The 17525-nt window shown below is 67.3% G+C and overlaps 1 protein-coding gene across 1 annotated transcript; it reads right to left on the reverse strand.

Moving 5' to 3' along the window:
• Positions 1-14447: 14447 nt before the first annotated feature.
• Positions 14448-16754, reverse strand: ATP5F1D (ATP synthase F1 subunit delta). The gene is made up of 5 exons (XM_061474767.1): positions 16625-16754; positions 16164-16317; positions 15771-15859; positions 15190-15317; positions 14448-14575 (listed from the first exon to the last, which is right to left on the reverse strand). Exons 1-4 carry the CDS (start codon positions 16748-16750, stop codon positions 15195-15197), a joined length of 492 nt encoding a protein of 163 aa, XP_061330751.1. The 5' UTR covers positions 16751-16754; the 3' UTR covers positions 14448-14575; positions 15190-15194.
• Between the last annotated feature and the right edge of the window lie 771 nt (positions 16755-17525).

Here is a 17525-nt window from a genome sequence, read left to right on the forward strand (position 1 = left end):
GGGAGGAAGAGGGGGGGTGCGGGCAGCGAGCGGAGCCCCCGCGGGCCCCGGAAACAGCGAAAACGGTGAAAAATTATAAAAATCTTTAAGAAAAAAAAATAATAATAATAAAAACCCCACAAAAAAAAAAAAAAAAAACCAAAACCCGGTTCCTCCGCTCCGGCGGGGATGGGGGGAGGGGGGGGTGGGAGGGGGGGGTGGAAGCGGCGCTGCCCTCGCCCGCTGCCTCCTTTCTCTCCGCTCGCCGCTCGCCGTGTGCGGGGTGCAGGGGGCGGGGAGCGGGCCCGAGGCCGCGGCGAGGGGCGGGGAGGACGCGGCGCTCCCCCCGCGCTCAGGGCCGGACCCGCCGAACCGGCCGCCGCCGCCGCCGCCGAGCTTCAGCCGTGGGAGCCGACGGGGGGAGGGGGGGGGGGGGGGGAAGGGGAAAGGGAAAGGGGAGGGGGAGGGGGGGGAGTTACAATGTAGCAACGTCCCGCGGGCGGGGCCTCGCCCTCATTCACTCCGGGCTCCTCCGGCGGCCGCAAGCCAATGGGAGGGAGCCGGCAGCGCAGACATCCGCGGAAAGGAGCCAATGGGAAGAGGGGGAAGGCTCCCCACGTGGCCCGGTGGGAGGGGCGGCCCGGCCGGATTCCTCCCGCCCACGCGGGCGCAAGGCTCCGCCCCCTCCATCCCTGCCCCCCCCCCCCCCCCCCCCCCCCCCGCGCGCCCTCGCGCCGCGCCTGGAGCCATTCATAATCCCGGCGCACAACAAAGGGCCCCGCGGCCGCACCGGTACCGGTAGCACCGGGCTCGGCACCGGAGCTCCCCCCCCTCCTCTCCTCTCCTCTCCCCCCCCCATCTCTTGGCCGCTGGAAGCGGAAGGGCTCGGGCTCAGGGTGCGGGGGTGAACGCGGGACACGGGCAGGAGGGGAGGGGGCCGCTCTCCGCCTCCGCACCGGGAGGCGAAAACCCGCGGGGCCGGGAGGGACCCGGACCGGACCCCCCCCTCCCCCGGGAGCCGAGTGACGCGGGGACACCGAGGCGGAAAGGGCGGGGGACGGGGACACGCACAGTCACCCGCGCCCGGTCACACCCGCCGGTCACCTCCCGGTGACGCCGTTACGGCCGCAGCGAACCGCCCCGACGCGGGGCTCAGCTCCAAGCCGTCCGTACCCCGTGTCCCCCCCCCTAATTCCGCAGCACGGAACCAGCGGCCCCGGTTTGGGGCTGGACCCGGCACCCGCAGCCCCCGGGGTCGGCGCCTCGCCTGGGGGGGGGGTTCGGGGGGGGGCTATGAGTCAGCAAAGCGCGGGCCGCCCTCTGCCGGCTCCGCCGCGCCTCCTGCGCCCGGGGGGGGCCGCGGAGCCGTGGACCGAGGCTCCGGGGGGACCCGGGCACGGTGCCGCCGGGGCCGCTGCTCACCCACGGGTACGGAGCGAACCCACCCGGGCGGGCACCCCGGGGGTGAGGGGCCGCGTCGGGGGCTCAGTGTTGGGGGGGGGGGGCCCGGTGCCGCGCTCAAGGGTCCCAGCGGCCGGAGCGAGGGTCCCCGGCCCCGCTGCCCGTGCCATGGGGATTGGAAAGCTTCGAGGGATCGGGGATACCGAGGGTCCCGGCGGGTGGGAAGCGCGCCCGGCACCCGAGCGAGCGGGATCCGCCGTGTGTCCCCACGGGAGCCTCCAGGCTCGGGGAAGCGGGGCCACCCCGCGTGCCCTGGGGAGAGTGAGTGAGCGCAGCCCGCTCTGCGGAACCCCACAGGCCACGGACCCCCCCCCCCTCCACATAATCCCCCCCCCCCCCAGCCGGTTCCGGGACCCCTCGAGGGCCCATCCCGCCCGCCGCCAGCCCCACTCACCGAGCCGGAGCGCTGCCCCGCCGTTCCCCGGAGCGCAGCTGCCTCCGGCGGCAGGAGGGAGAAGTAGACCCCGAATACTCCCCGGGGGTCGCGGCGCGGAGCTGTGTCCCCTGCCGAGCGCTGCCGCCGGCCCGAGCGCTGCCCTGACTCGGAGCCGCCGGGGAGGTGCCCCAAGTTTTATCCCGCACCGCCCGGGGTGGAGCCTGCTGGGGGCAGGGACCGGCCCTGGCCCCGGCTCCGGCCCTGGCCCCGGCTCCGGCGGGACCCGCAGGTGACGCGGCTGCAACCGCTCCCGGCGGGGAGCCCCGGTCCCTGCCCTCAGGGTCCCAACCCCTGCTCCCTGTGCCGGGTCCTGCTCCAGGGGTCCCGGCTCGATGCGCCCTGAGCCGGTTTCAGCCCTCCGGGGTGGGGGCTGAGCCTCTCCTGGGGCCCCGGCTCTACCCCTCCGGGGGTCCCCATCACTCGGGTCAAAGTCAGCCCATGCACAGGGTTGGGTCTCCTGGGGAGCTGAGCTTCAAAGCAGCTCCCGGTGGAGACTCTCTGATGTCTAATAGCGAGGTTGGGCCATCCCTTCCCTAGGGATTCCCTCTGCCCAACCACCTACTTCACAGCCAGGGCAAGGGCTCAGCACCACAGGACTTTTTGGAGCAGAGGCAGATCACATAGAAGGTGATGATGTCCCCGTGCCCTGGAGTGGAAGCCACGGGCTGGTTAACCCCCCCCACCCCGGGACAGGGTCTGAGGGGCCAGGGATGTCCCAGGCTGCACAGGGAGGATGCTGGTGCTGGAGAGATGCTGGTGACCTCCGGCTGACTCTGCTGCCTCTCCTTCGCAGACAATGCCCTGGCACACCGAGACACAAAGCAGCTGGAGGGGGGATCTGGCAGCCGGTCTGCTGCGAGGAGGGGGCTGCACAGCCCCGACCCACGAGGCAGCAGCGAGGGGGGCCTGGAGGGACCCGGGGGGGGTGTGGTGTCTCTCTGCAGCCCCAAAATGCAGCCGCTGTTTTCCTCCCCCATGGCCTCCCCTGGGGTCGAAGGTAGAACCGTGCCGGGGGGTGGGAGGGGGGAGTGGGGAGTGAGACCCCTCCATGTGCCAGGAGCCGAGCAGGGATGGGAGGGAGCTTTTGTGGTGCTATCCGCGGCCCCCCGGCCCCCTCCGGGCTCTCAAGGGGGAGATGAGCTCAGGCAGCTCCAGCTCCTGCCATTGTTGTCCCTGGGAGAGGGGCCGGGGCAGGGATGCACCATTGTTCTCCCCGGGAGCTGCGAGCCCTGGGCCTGTGAAGCCACTGCTCCAGGGGCCATGTCCCAGCTTGTGTGTCCCGGGAGGAGCAGGGGAGCAGCCGGGCCCTGGCCAGGGTTCAGTTCTGCACCAGCAGTGACAAGGTGTCAGTCACCCCAGAGCCACCTCCCCAGGGAGCAGGGCCTGGCCGGTAGCACCCTGCTTGCAGCCCTGCAGCCTGGCTCGTGCGGGGAGGGACAAGGGGGTGTCAGGGCCATGGGGAAGCTGCTCTGGCTCTGGCCATGCCCCAAGAGCATCTCCCCACATCCTCGCAGCCCTGAGGAGCCCCGTTCCTGGTCACCACCCTCCCGCATGGCTCCATCTCCTTCCTGTGAGGAAGCTCATCTCCTCCGGCAATCCCATGACTCGGGGAGCTGGTGCTTTAGGAAGCATGTGCAGATTTCAGTGCTGTTGCAAGTATCCTGAGCCTCCAGAGACACAAGCTGGGGGATCCCAGGATTCCCAGCAGCCCGGATTTTGTGTGTTTAGTTCATTGTGTTGCCCTGGGAATACATCGTTAAAGATTACAGACAGACTTGGGCATAATTGCTGTGCAGCATCCGAGGCTCTGCCGTCTCCAGAGGGAGCTTTCTCCAAACCCCGCACGGCTCAGCAGCTTGGGGAGAGCTGATCCCAACAAGCAAATACCCCCCCCCATCCCAAATCCAGCCGCAGGCCACAGGAGCTCCCTGCAGATCAGCCCCACAGTGGCTCACATGCACCAGCTGGGCAGCATGGGCACAGGATGGGGCTCACCGAGGGTCCCACAGGGACGCTCCCCATGGGGCCTGCCCGGTGGGCACGTCCCGGTGCAAGGGCAGGCTCGGGACAGGACCTTGGGGTCAGCTCCATCACCTCGCTCGGTGCTGCCCCATCCTGTCAGCCCCAGCTTGAGCTGGGAGCCCTTGCATCTTTTGGGGGCCGGTTCTTGGAAGTGCTGTCCCTCGAAGGAAGGGAATTCCCAGCCCTCCTTCCGTGGGGAAATCCCCCAGCAGCCCCAGGCAGCAGCTTTGCTCTTTTTTTCTCTCCTTTTCTCTTTTCCCCTTTCCCTTTTGGACTCAATTCCTGGCTGGGTTCGCAGCTCTGGCAAACGGGGATTTTATCACAAGTCCCTGCATTCCCCTCACAGGCGCGGGGTCATGGGATTAAGGGCAGAGCTGACGCCAGAGAGGAGGGACCGGGGCGGTTTCTCGCAAGAGATGCGGAGCTGCAGCCTTGGGGGGCCCGGCTGGGATGGGGACCCTTTCCCTCCAGGCTCTCCCCAGGTCCCCATCCCGTTCCTGCAGGGCGCAGGGCACGGTGCGGGCGCTGCCAGCAACGAATGGGAGCGTTCCCATGGGCGCGGGGCCAGCGCTTGCACGGGGCACACCCGGCAGGAGGGTGCAGCCGAGCGGCTTCGCCCTCCTCCTGCTGCTGCCCGTGAGGCTCCGCTGCGGGGGACACACGCACAGGGATGGGGGTCCCGGCCCCCTGCTCCCTGTACCCTGAGCCCTATGGGCTGAGCGGCTCGGCCTTAGTCACGGTGGCGAGCGGTGACTCACATGGGCCCGGTGCGCTCAGGTGAGCCATCGCTGCGGTGACTAAGAACCGGTGCTCCCCACCCTCCTGCTATGAACCCCCCGCAGCCGGAGCCCCCCATCCCACCAGGCTCAGCACTGCCCTATGGCGGGTGCTGGGTGTCCTTGGGCAGGATGGCAGTGCCGGTGCTGGTGCCGCTGGTGGGGCTGTGAACACCCAGGCGTGTCCTTAGAAACACACAACCGGCTCCGTGTGTTTCCCGGCTCTCCGGGATGTGTCCTGGTGGCCCTTGGCACCGTGTCCAGGCATCGCAGCCTGGGGACACTCCTGCTGTAGGCCCAATGGAGCTGGAGCCAGTGACACGGCCTTGGCATTGCCTGCCCTGGCTCTGCCCGTCACCCTGGCCTCAGGCCTGACGAGCCCCAGAGGTGAAGTCACCCCTGGGTGTCGGACACCCCAGGCAGCCCCACGGGCAGAGGGGGGACCGTGGCACAGTGCAGGACTAAACGGCTCCTGGTGGACCCCAGGATGAACCAGATCCCAGCCCAGCAGCACTGGGGCAGGGGGGAGTCACCGCAGAGACTCCCACCTGCACCCTGGCCCTGGCCCTGGGAAGGATGGTGAATCCCTCTGGATATAGCAGCACCGCGAGCCCAGGTGTGGGGCTGTACTTGGCTTTGCCAGCCCACAGTGAGGCCAGGGCTATTCTGGGCTCCCTGAGCTCACGGTCCCCATCAGGACGCTGAGTTCTCCGTCCCTGCTGACGCAGGGTGAGCAGCTCCCTGCACATGGCTCTGCTGCATCCCTGACATTCCCTGGCGCTGCCTCCCCGGGCCGGGCAGGAGCAGGGATCTGACTCTTCCCCCTCACAGCACAGGGGCAGGTTGGCCCCAGCCCTGCTCAGCATCCCTGCACCAGCTCCGGCATCTCCCCTGCCTGGGCTTCAGCCCAGAGCCGTGCTGGGATGGGTGGGGGGAATCCCAGACCCTGGCACCACCACATCCAGCTCTGCCACTGCCCTTTAGCCACCATGGCCCCTGTTGCCCCCTGAGCCCCATCCTGTGCCCCAGCCCATGCAGGAGCCCAGCACTGGCCCCGGTGGTTTGGCAATCGCAGCAGTCGCGGGTCAGGAGAGGTCTCGGTGGTTGCATCAGCACCATGGGTGTGCTCCCAGCTCACAGCCACCGATGGGACCCTCCCCTGGGCATGGGCCAGGGTTGAGACCCACCAGCAGCACCAGGACCCGGCTCCTGCTCCTGGGAGCCCTGGAAACCCGCCCTGACCCCCTGCCCTCCTCACTGCCTGCCAGGGAAAGGCCCCTGTGGCTGGACCCAGCCCTGGTCTCAGCTCAGCGCCTCGCGGTTCCTTCTCAGACGCTGCAGCATTTCTTGGTTTGCTTGAGCTGCCCGGCTGCAGGAGTCAGAGGCCAGCTCAGCCTCCTCTTGTTGTTGTTGTTATTATTGTTGTTATTATTGTTATTAGAAATGCTTAAGCAAGTTGCCAGCCCTGGGGAGGGGAAGGACCCAGCATTTCAGCAGCCTCCTTGGGTATATGTGGAACCTGGTGCCTGGGATGACCCATGCTCATCAATCAGGGGGCAGTAAACCACACCCCATCCCTCCCACTCCATCCCATCCCATCCCTCCCACCCCATCCCTCAGCTCCTGCCGCTGGGGCAGTTCCTGGTCCAGTCTGGGCGTGAACGGAGCCGAAGCTTCATCCCCTCATCCAGCCTCTGCTGCCATCCCGGGACTGATCCCCTCTGCTCCCCTCACCCCAAAGCTGCCCCTGCCTTCACCTCACCTCAGGCAGGCCCTGTATGACCCAGGCTTAGGGAGCACTGACACCATGGGCAGGGTGTCTGCGGTGCCACCGATGCCAGGACCCCATCACACCGGTACCCCGGGGGTCCCACAGCCCGCCCCCCCCCCCCCCCCCCGGACTACGCACCCCACAATCCATCGAGGCCACGCCAGGGTGGGCAGGGCCAGCCCGTCCCGCAGTGCATTGTGGGGGGTGTAGTTCTGCCACCCCACTTTGGGGGTGCGCGGTTGGGGTGCAGCATCCTCAGCACCCAACACTCAACCCTGCCCTGAGGCCGGGCAGAGCTCAGTGCCCCCTTTCGGGGGGTCCCACGGAGCACGGTTGTGTGATGGGGACACCGAGCCCACCCATGGGTGTCCAACCCCACAGCCCCAGGGCCAGATCCTGCCTGTGCAAAGGGCAGAGTTGGGGCCGTGTGGGATGGATCCTGTGGACCCCAAACCTGTGCCAAGGGCTGGAGGCGATGCTGGTGCTGTGGGGTGCCCGGTGTGGGGGGCATGGGGCGGTGCATCGATGCGCTGACACACACACACACACACACACACACACACACATGGGTGCACACTCAGCGCAGCAGCATTCCCGCCCCGCGCCTGCCACTGCTCCACTTGGAGCCGTGTCAGGAATGTGGGAAGCTCACCCGCGGGGGGGGCCTGGTGCCAGCCCAGGGCCGCAGGCACCCCTCTGCCCGGCCTCCCATCACCACCCTGTGGAGCTGCCAGGGGCTGGTGGGGCAGCTGCAGCCCCACGGCACGGCACGGGGTATTGGTGCACGCATGGGTGCACGGGCATCGGTGCACACGTGGATGCATGGGCGCTGGTGCACACATGGGTGCATGGGGACACTCACTGGGGCTGGCACCCATCAAAGCCAAGGAGGAGGAGGAAAAGGGGCCCTGTGGGGGGGGGTGGTTGTGCCACAGGGAACCCCAACCCTGGGCAGGCTGGGGATGAGGAAAGGTGCTTTCTCCTGGCCTCATCCCTGCACACGCGTGTGCAACCCCTGCAGCACCACCCCAGCTGCACGTGTGCTCATGCACACACACACACACACGTGTGCTCATGCACACACACACACCTGTGTGCTCATGCACACACACACGTGTGCTCATGCACACACACACACACACGTGTGCTCATGCACACACACACACACACGTGTGCTCATGCACACACACACACACATGTGTGCTCACCCTGCTCACCGGCACCGCCACGCATGCTCCCATGGGTGTCACACTGGATGGGGGCTCACGCTGTGTGCACACATCCCATCCCGGGCACGCTCACCCGCTCCCTTCCCGGCCCGGCCGTGCTGCCCGGTTCCTGTTTACGGTGATGCTGCCCGGCATCGGCACTGGTGTGGGACACCGGGGCTGCCGCCTCCCCCTGAGCCTGACCCCGGGTCCCGGTGCAGCACGGGGCGGTGGGGCTGGTTCCGGGCTGATGGCTGTATGGGGTCACCCCATGGATGCGGGGCCACGGTCTATTCTGGAACGGTGGCAGGAAATCCTGGTGGGGAGGAGAGCTGAACCCTGAGTGCCACCGGCTCTGCCACGGCTCTGCATGGGATGACTGCTCCGGGATGCTGGAGCATCCCCTTCCCCATGGGGGATGGAGGGAGATGCCGTGCCCAGGGTTGGGGTGAGTCAGTGTGGAGCAAAGAGCAGATGGAGGAATCCAGCCCTGGGCCAGACCCACTGCACCGCATTCCCCAGCGCCAAGACACGCTGCAGGGAGCCAGGCTGGGCTCATCCCGGTGCTCTACCCATGGGGAAACTAAGGCACCGTCCAGGGAAGTGACTCACTCTGCACTGTGGCCTTCTAAATGCCCTGCTCTGATTAGATAATGGGCGGAAGGATCAGAGAGAGGGAACAACTCCTCATTAAACCTTTGTCTCCCCATCGCACCTTCAGCTCCAAAGGGAGACCTTGGCCACGCTGAGCTGGCGCTGGCCCTGCCCTGACACACACATGCTGGTGAAGGCAGGAGACATCCCAGCTTCTCCAGCCCCTCATCCCAGTGACGCTTGAGAGCAGCCCCACACCAGGCTGAGCAGCAGGAACCGGAGCTCCCCGGTTGCATTGGCCGTGGTGATGAGGCACAGGCAGCGCCGGGGCTCTCCTGCCCTTCTCTCTCCCTCGCAAGCAGCCAGAACTCGGCCCTGGGGGGGATTGCTCTGGTGAGGCTCCCACCAAGGCTGTGATAAGCAGCCAGACAAGGCCGGCGTTTCAGGGCAGCCGGCACCGAGCGGCTTCAAGGCTCTTGTCCCACTCCAGGGCTGGGGTCAGAGGGAGCAAGGGCTCTGCCGGCAGCTGAGACTGCAGCTCCTGGGTGGAAAATTCCCTCCTGGGGGGAGGCAAATCCCACTCTGCCAGTGCCTGCAGCCCCTCACCACACACGGGGCAAGGTCACTGCCCTGATGGGAGCCAAGGGTCTCAGGAGCTGCTGGTGCTTGGCAGGGGGAGCAAGAAACCAAACAAAAGAGCAGCTCCCCTCATGGTGGATGGGGGTCTGTGGGGGGCACAACCCTGCACCCTCTGAGGGTGCGATGCACGCTCGTGCGCACTCGGTGCTCACACATCAGAGGGGCCCCCATCGCTTTCCCCACAGCTCACAGGACCCCTTGGGGTGCCCCAGCTGAGACCGAGGTGTGTGTGTGGGGGGGGGGGGGGGTGCTGCAACCAGGCCCCATCTGCCATGACAGGATGTGGGGCCGGACGGGGGACACAATGTGGGGAAGCAGCGAGGGGCGAGCGGGGCCGGGGCCATCCCAGCAGCCCCGGCTCCCCCGGCACCGGGGGCAGGGCGGCAGCTCCGGTTCCTGCCGGCCCCGCCGGGGGCTCCGCGGCGCCCTGCACCTGCCTGGCCCCCGGGGGGGGGGCCCTGCCTGCAGCGGCCTGTCCGCGGGCAGCCGGGACGCGATGGAGCTGGTTCCGCCGGGCGCCGGGGTCCGCTCAGCCCACACGGGTGCGGCCGCGCTGGCTGCAGGCAGCGAGGCTCCGCGCCCGGCCGGCCCCGTCTTGCTGGGTGGCAGCGGCTCCCTCCCTCGCTCCGCACCCCGCGGCGGCCGGCACACCCCGGCATCACGCCCCACAGCAGCTGCCGGCGCTGCCCGGGCAGGGAGGGGGCCGCAGGGCCGCGGCAGAGCCGGCACGGCCAGGTGGGGACCGGGATGGTGGGAAGCCATCATCACCATCATCATCACCATCATCATCGCCATCACCATCGCCTACCCTGCGCTTGGCCCCCGCCCTGTGTGGGACCCCACAAGGGAACGTGGTGGCCCCAGCCCATGGTGGGGGGAGCGGATGGGGTTGGGCTCAGCAGCTGCTTGGGATGTACCCTGCGGGGCCGCGGCGCACAATGACCCCATTGAGGTCCGGTGGGGCGGCCCCAAGGTGGTGGTGGTGATGGAAGTGACTCCAGCGTCACACCAGGCCTTAATCCCTGCTATTTATACCCAATAAGGGGCGTCCGGTCAGCGCACAGGCGGCCTTCGAGGGAGCGGGGGTGAAAGCGCTGCCCTCTCCTCCTCCTCCCCACCGCATGCCGGGGCATCCCCGAGGGCAGCCGGCCCCGGTCTCCCCCCCTCCCCACTCCGGGCCTCAGCCTGGCGCCGGCCCCTCCAGGAAGAGCCCCACCGCCGGGCCCGGCTGCAGCCGTTTCCTCCCGGCCAGGAACCGGGCAGCCCCCGGCTGCTGCGGGCAAAGGGAACCGAGCAGCCCCTGGAGCCCCGGGGGCTCCCAGCGGGACTCCGGGTGCCGGGATCCAGCCAGGAACTCCTTGGGAACCTCCCAGCTTTACCAAGGGCGAAGTCCCGGCACTTCAAAGGCAGGCGGGGGCAGCGGGAACCGGGTCAGGAGCCTTTGGTCCCCGCTCCGCCGCCGCACGCTGCTCCCACCGCGCAGTGCCAGGGTCCGGTGCCGGCTCACCTGGGTGCGGGGCTGTGCCCCCCTCCAAGGCCTGGCACCGGGCCCAGCGCTGTGGCAACCGCCACCGGCTCCGGGGGTGCTCTGTGCACCAGGGCTGCCGTGGGAACCTGGACCGGAGCCACCTCGTTCCGCTCGGGCTCCCTCGGCCGCCTCTGTAGCCGGCGTCGGGCTCGGCTGCCAGCGCCTCCTCCCGGCCTCTCCCTGCCCCGCACGGGTCGTGGCCCTGGTTGGGGGTGAGAGGGGGGCTTCGCTCGGGCCCCCAGCACGGCCCCTGTGTCCCCATCCATGCGCCCCGCGGCTTTGGGCCGGCTCCAGCGAAGCCAAACACGAGCGGTCACTGAAGCATCCGCAGCCCCCGGGAACAATGCGCTGCCCCACTGCCCCTGCAGCTCCCTGGTGGGAGAGGGGGGGGATTCACCCACAGCAGCAGCATCCTGAAGCATCACAGGGCAGGGTCTGCGGTTCCCATGTCCCATCCCTGCTCTCCCCAGCCTCCAAGTGGCTTTTCCCCCATCCGTGCCTCAGTTTCCCCACGAGAGAACCCACCCCAGGCCAAGGGTTTGCTGCGCTCGCCAGCACGGCGCTGCGGGGCTCTTGGCCCGGGAGCTGCATGACAAGCACCATCGTGCTGGCTGCAACACCCGCCCTGCTCAGCGCCCGGCGGCACCCGCTCCTGTGCCCGGGTTTTGGGGTGAGGCCGATGGGGCAATGGCTCCCCACGGTTCCACCGCCATCTGCCGGCAAATCACCCCGCAACGGGCCGGATCCTGCCCGTGCCGTGCCCCAAGCCCCTGCTCCTGATTTTCCCTGAGCAGGGCCACGTGTGTGGGAAGGTGGTGGAAAAGGAGCATTTTCCAGTGCTGGAAACTGAGAGGAAAAAGGTCGCAGGATGGAAGGAGTAACGCAGCGCGGGTTAATCATTACAGCAGCGCTCCCCCCGCTGAAGGAAGTTAGGAGGAGACGGCCTTTGAGCCACCCAAGGGCAACGTGGCCCAACCAAGGGCACGGCCAGGCTCGTGTGGAGCCTCTGCTGACCTTCCCATGCTGGGATGGGGCCGTGGCAGCAGCCCACGGCCATGGGAGCAAGGGAGGGGTCCTTGGAGCCACGTCTGCACCCGCAGCGCTTTGGCAGGGAGGAGGCAGAGCGCTGGCAACGCAGGCACCGAGGACATGGGGCAATTGCAGGGTGGCTGCGAGGGGCAGGGCAGGATCCTGAGCACCAAGGGTTTGGGGCAGGGAAAGGGGCGGCCCTGCTGGGTGAGTCAGTGCAGGCGGCGGGAGCCAGGCGAATCCTGGGCTTTGGGGGCTGCATTTCCTGCACAGAGACGGGAGCTCAAACCCTTCCCCTGCATTCGGGAGCTGGGTGGGACGCTGGGAATTCCAAGCGGCCGAGCACGGGAAGGGGACACCAGCCCCGGGACATTGGGCCTGGCAGAGCCCGGCTCCTCCCGGGAATCATCCCGCTGGCAGGACAGGGGATGCTCCACTTTCCGAGCGCTGCCGGCCCCGCTCCCCACCCTCCATCTGGCAGCAGGAGATGGAAGTCATGGGCGAAAGCCCTCGGTGGGAAGGAAGGAGGAAGGCGACGCAGCCGTGTTCCCGGCAGCCCTTCCCTCCTCGAGGGGAACGCTTCCCAATCACGCCCACCGCACCCCGCGGCAGCTGAAAGCCAGAGGCGAACAGATCCCAGGCTCCATGCGGTAACTCCGCTGCCTGCGCCGATGCTCCCGGCCCCGCGTCCCCCTGCCCGGAGCAGGGACCAAGGTGCAGGAGCAAGGGGCAGCCTAAAAAGCAGTGGGGAAAGACCTTTGGGTGCTGCTGCAGACAGAGGCCAGCACTGCAGGGACAGCCCCGCTGCCTCCCGGAGCCAGGCTGGTCTGGGGCGGAGAGGAGGGAGAGTTCACCCCTTGAATCACATCACATCGGGGTACAGGCATGGGCACGCCGGGCCTTGACCCCCACATCCCCGCTGGCAGCACCGGCACCGGATCGTGGTGACCCAGGGAGCGGGGAAGGGTTCGCCCCCGGTTCAGCCGCAGCCGCGCGTCTCCTGCACCGAGTCAGAGCCCGGCCCCGTGGCATCCAGCGGGACTTGACTGACGGCGGCTCCGGCGTGGGCAGAGGGAGCCGGAGCTCAGCGCGGCACCGGGGGAGGAGGAGAACGCTGCTGCTCGCCAGAGCCACGTAACGAGAGCGATGGGAAGAGCTGAGGCTGTATCAGGGTGACCGGGATGTAAAGGGGCTGTGGGAGAGCACAGGGGATGTCCCCTCCACCCCCAAAGCGCAGGTCAATGCAAGCCAGGCTCACAGGCATTGCCCAGCGCTGCTCCGGTCCTGCCTTGGTGGCAGGGGGTCAGAAAAGCCCCTTCCCCACAGCTTGAAGGCAGGAGAACCCCTACGTGTTGGGAGCCATGGGGGGGGGGGGGTCGCTGCTCCCCCCAAACTACAAATCCCAAGAGACATCGCGCTGCGAGAGCCTGGCCAAGGGCACCCTGAGAGGGGCAGGACCAGGTCCCCAGCGGTCCCCGTGCCCCCGGTGCTGGCAGGAGGCAGCGGAAAGAGCTGGTGAGAGGCCGCTGACGGAGCCACTGTTTTTTTCCCATCCTAAAAATAGCCGCTGGCCGTTTCCCCAGTTCCCGGCCTCGCCAACGCTCTTCCATCAGCTGAAACCCCCCCAAAGCAGGCACCTTCCGTCAGCGCCGGGGGAGGCACCCGCACGCCGCAAATAGAAACCGGGGACAGGGGCGAGCGGGAGGCAGCGGAAGCGGGAGCAAAGAGCCCGTCCCCAGTTATTCCCGAGGCGTTTTAATTAGCACCCGCTCCGACTCGGAGGCTTTGCTTAGGCACGGAGCAACGCACGACCTTTAAAAGAGAAGGAAAAGGAGGGGAAGAAAGAGGCAGCGGAGCAGCTCAGGAGCTGGGAAGTCGGCTGAGCTTCAAATAGCCTCAGCGTCAGGCACTCGGCGGCTTTTAATGAGCCACAGTGAGAGATTTAACAGCACAGGCGCTATTTCTGATCACTTGGGAAGGGGGGGGGGGAGAAAGACGGAGCAGAGAGGAGGGGGAGGAGGCGGCGGTGAGGAGGAGGAGGCAGCCAAGATGACATCCTGGGTGGCAGCACCCGGAATAGCCGTGTCCCGGAGCGCGGGAGGATGGAGCTGCTGCTGCCCTTTGCAGAGCGGCTGCAGGCACCGGGAAGGCAAAGCATGTTGTTCCCTGCAGGCGCTGGAAGGCTGCGGGGATCAGAGCAGGGTGAGGGGACCCTGTGTGCCCAGCAGAGCCCACACTGCAAAGAGAACCCAGAACCCCTGCAGGGAGCTCAGCACCGAGCGCGGAGCCTCACAGCAGCCGGTGCTGCTGGCAAGACCCCATCCTGGGCACCTGGCACAGGCAGAACCGGCTCCCCACTGAAGCCCACTCATCCCATGGAGATGGGTGAGCTGGCCACAGCCACGCAAGCGCTGCCTCCCTCCTCCGGGCTGCCCCGGGCTGCTACCAGCCCCTCACCACACACAGATGTGAGGAAAGCCTCCCACTGTGCTCGGCATCTGCTTCCCTCCCTGCACCCAGCCTGCTTCCGAGGAGCGGGGGCAGATTTCCCCTGCTCTGTGTGCCACATGCATGGGAGAGATGCAGTGCAGGGGATGGGGGCCAAACCCGGGCAGCTGCTGTCCAGCTGCAAGCAGCACCGTGATGAAACAGCCCAGAAACAGGAACTCCTGTGGCAACGGAGCTGGGTCGCTGAGCAAAAGCCGGATGGGGCAGGAAGCCTCTGGCACAGACGTCCATGGCCCCATGGATGCTGCCTCCTCCTCGTGCTGTAATCCCGCTGTCCAGGTGGATTATTTGAGGTGGAGGTAGCTGACAGCACATGGAAAGGGGTGTAACATCAGCCTGACAACCTCCTGAAGGTGAATCTCCCATGGATGGGAATGCCCAGCGGAGCCCAGGCACAGCTTCCCGAGCGGCTGCACCACCAGCCCCAGGCACGCAGCCACCGGAGCAGCACGAGCTGCACCTCATGCCTCGGAAGAAGGCGGAATGCTACGAGATAGGATAACGTTTCCTTTTAATGGATCAGAGCGTTTTGTCCGCCTCCGTTTGTCCCAAACCATCTGTACAATAGGGGCAGCCAGGACAAGTGGGGCAGTCTGGGCTTCCTCTACATCCACAGGGCAATTCCTGCAACACAGAGAAATGGGATCGATTTTAAGGTGGGTTCTGATCCAAGGGCTCTTAAACCACTGCCAGTAACCCAAAGCCAGGGGCTCTCCCAGGCCAGAGCAGAGAACTGAATCTGCCCCCTGCAGAGCCCCTTGGAGCAGCTCCTGGTGCCTCACCAGCCCCACACAGCCCCGCAGCTGCCAGCACACGGGGAAAAGGAGGGGTAAGGCACCATAAAGGAAAAGGGGCCTGGCCCTGCCACCCCAAGACAGAAGCTGTTTGTTTGCAGTGGAAGGGAGCATACACAGGGCAGAGGCCGCCTGCTGCTCTCCCTCTGGGGCCTCAGGCATCAGCCTGCCCCTGAGCTGCCCTTCCCAGCGGTGACCTGGAGGCAGCAGTGAGGCCCCAGCAGCCTCCCCTGACATCAGGCTGAACCCGGAGGCCTCCCCAGCACCGCACTGGGGCCGTTCTGGGCAGGGTGAGCCCCATGGAGCTGACACCCCCAGAGAAGGGCAGCTCTGGTGTCGCTGCTCCCCAAAGCCAGCTGCTGCGAGAGGAAGCTCCCTCTGGGCAGCACTGGAGCGCAGGAACTGGTCTGCAGAGGTCCCAGCCAGGACACAGGTGACACTGACCTCAGTTACTCCAGGGCTTTTACAAGGGCTTCGTTCGCTTCTACTTTGATCTGAGCTTCTGCTTTAGCTGCTTCGTCGGATGCTGCAGCCATCTCTGAAACAGCCTTCTCCAGGTTTGATTTTGCAGTCTGAACACAAGAGCACAAGGAATTGCGTCACGGAGAGACCACGGCAGGACAGAGCCCTCCTACCCCCATGCAGGGGCCCCACAGACCCTGGGCTGGCCGCAGACACCTTATCAACAGGCCCTGAAGGGGGAAAGCTGGTTTGGAGACTAAAGAGGGTTGGGGAGGGGCAAGATCAGCATCTGTGTGAGGGAGGGAAGTGGCCTGGGGAAGGGGTAATGACTGCGCTGCTTCCTCTCCCCGCAGCCTGCGGGGAGTTCATCAGGAGGAGCCCCTTTGATGCGGATCAGGGGGCGATGGGGAAGCAAGGGAGGGGGTGAAGGAGCAGCCCTGAGCTCCGGGCGTGCTTTGCACAGGCACAGGAAGCTCCTGAGACAACCCCCAGCACCACGGGGAGAGAACCCCCCCCCCGGAGGGAGCCCGGCTGCCGGCGCCTGCCCCAGAGAGGCCACTCACAGCCAGGTCCAGCATGTCCATGGTCACCGCCTCCTCCGCCAGCACCTGCACCGTGGAGTCCGCGTGGACCGTGACGGAGCCGCTGCTCACTGCGGAGGCACAAGAGCAGCACCGGCTCAGGCAGCACTGCCCCACGGGCCTGCCTGGGGGTCAGGCCACGGGACAGCGCATCCCGGAACCTCCATGATCCCTTTGCCATACCAAAGACTGACACCCCCCACTGCCGCGCTTCCCCACATCCCTTGGGGACTGGAAGGAAAAGATGCTTCCAGAGAGGGTGAACGGAACCAAAACCACCCAAGCCCAAGCAATGGCCTCACGCTGAGCCCCATCAACCCCCCTGCACCGGGGCACCCCGTGATGGGCAGAGCTCCCCTGCCCTCCGCCACTCACCGAAGTACTTGGTGGCGGTGCCATCCTCGGCATGGACGGTGACCACCCCCGGCTTGAGGACCTGCAGGGTGGGCACGTGCGAGGCCAGGATGCCGAAGGAGCCGGTCAGCGTGGGCACATCCACCTGCTTCACGTTGGCCCCGTTGTAGAACACCTGGAGACGGGAGAGCGGAGCGGGTGGGAACCGGCAACGGACGGGGAGGACGCCGGTGGCTGCGGGGGGGGGGGGGCGGTCGCAAAGCCCCGGGGGTTAACACCGGTACCGAGCGGGGAAGGAGCCCCCCCGAGGGCCGGCGATGGCGGTGGGACGGGGGGGGGGCAGCGCGGCCCTCACCGTGCCCGGGCCCCGCAGCCCCCAACCACCCCCTCAGGCCTGCGGCAGCGCCTCACACCCGGGAGCGGAGCGGGACCGAGCCCGAGGTCAGGGCCAAGGTCGGTGCCGGTGGTGGGGCCCGCGGTACCTGCGTGGGCGAGGCGAAGGTGAAGGCCATGGGCGCGGGCCCGGCCGCGGCCTCCGCGTACCCGCGGGCTCGGGGCAGCACCGGGCGGGCGGCGAGCAGCGGGGCGAGGCGGCGGGCGGCCAACATGGCGGCGGCGGCGGGCACGGGCGGGCGGGGGGGCGCGGCCCACGTGACACGGAGGAGCGGATCCCGGCGTGCCCCGCGGCCCGGACTACAGCGGCCGTGAGGCGCTGCGCCCGCCCGGAAGTGTCGGCAGAGGGGCGGCGGGCCGCGGAGGATCATGGGATTTGTAGTTCTGGGGCCCGATATTGGGGGCAGTGAGGGGGAGAGACCTTGAACGGAGCCAACCGGGAACCCCCGGGCCCGGAGGGGCTGTGAGGGCAGGGCTCGGGTACAGGCAGGGCTCCGGTACAGGCAGGGCTCGGGTACAGGCAGAGCTCCTGGTACAAGCAGGGCTCTGAGTACAGGCAGGGCTCTGAGTACAGGCAGAGCTCCGGTACGGGCAGGGCTCGGGTACAGGCGGGGCTCCGGTTACAGGCAGGGCTCTGAGTACAGGCAGAGCTCCGGTACAGGCAGGGCTCCTGGTACAAGCAGGGCTCTGAGTACAGGCAGGGCTCCGGTTACAGGCAGGGGTCTGGGTCCAGGTGGGGCTCTGGGTACAGGCAGGGCTCGGGTACAGGGAGGGCTGATGCAGGCAAGACCCCAGTACAAACAAGGCAGATGCAGGCACGGCTCCGGTACAGAGTTGATACAGGCATGGCTCCGGTACAAGCAGAGTTGACACAGGCAGGGCTCCAGTACAGACAGGGCTGGCTGTGGGGCAGGCAAGGCTCTGGGTACAGGCAGGGTTCTGGTACAGGCAGGGCTGGTGCAGGCAGGGCTCCGGTACAGGCAGAGTTGA

This window comes from Pezoporus flaviventris, unplaced genomic scaffold, assembly GCF_033815535.1.
Source record: "Pezoporus flaviventris isolate CSIRO_AGI_PZ_B2104156 unplaced genomic scaffold, CSIRO_AGI_Pfla_v1 ptg000080l, whole genome shotgun sequence".
Taxonomy (NCBI): Eukaryota; Metazoa; Chordata; class Aves; order Psittaciformes; family Psittacidae; genus Pezoporus; species Pezoporus flaviventris.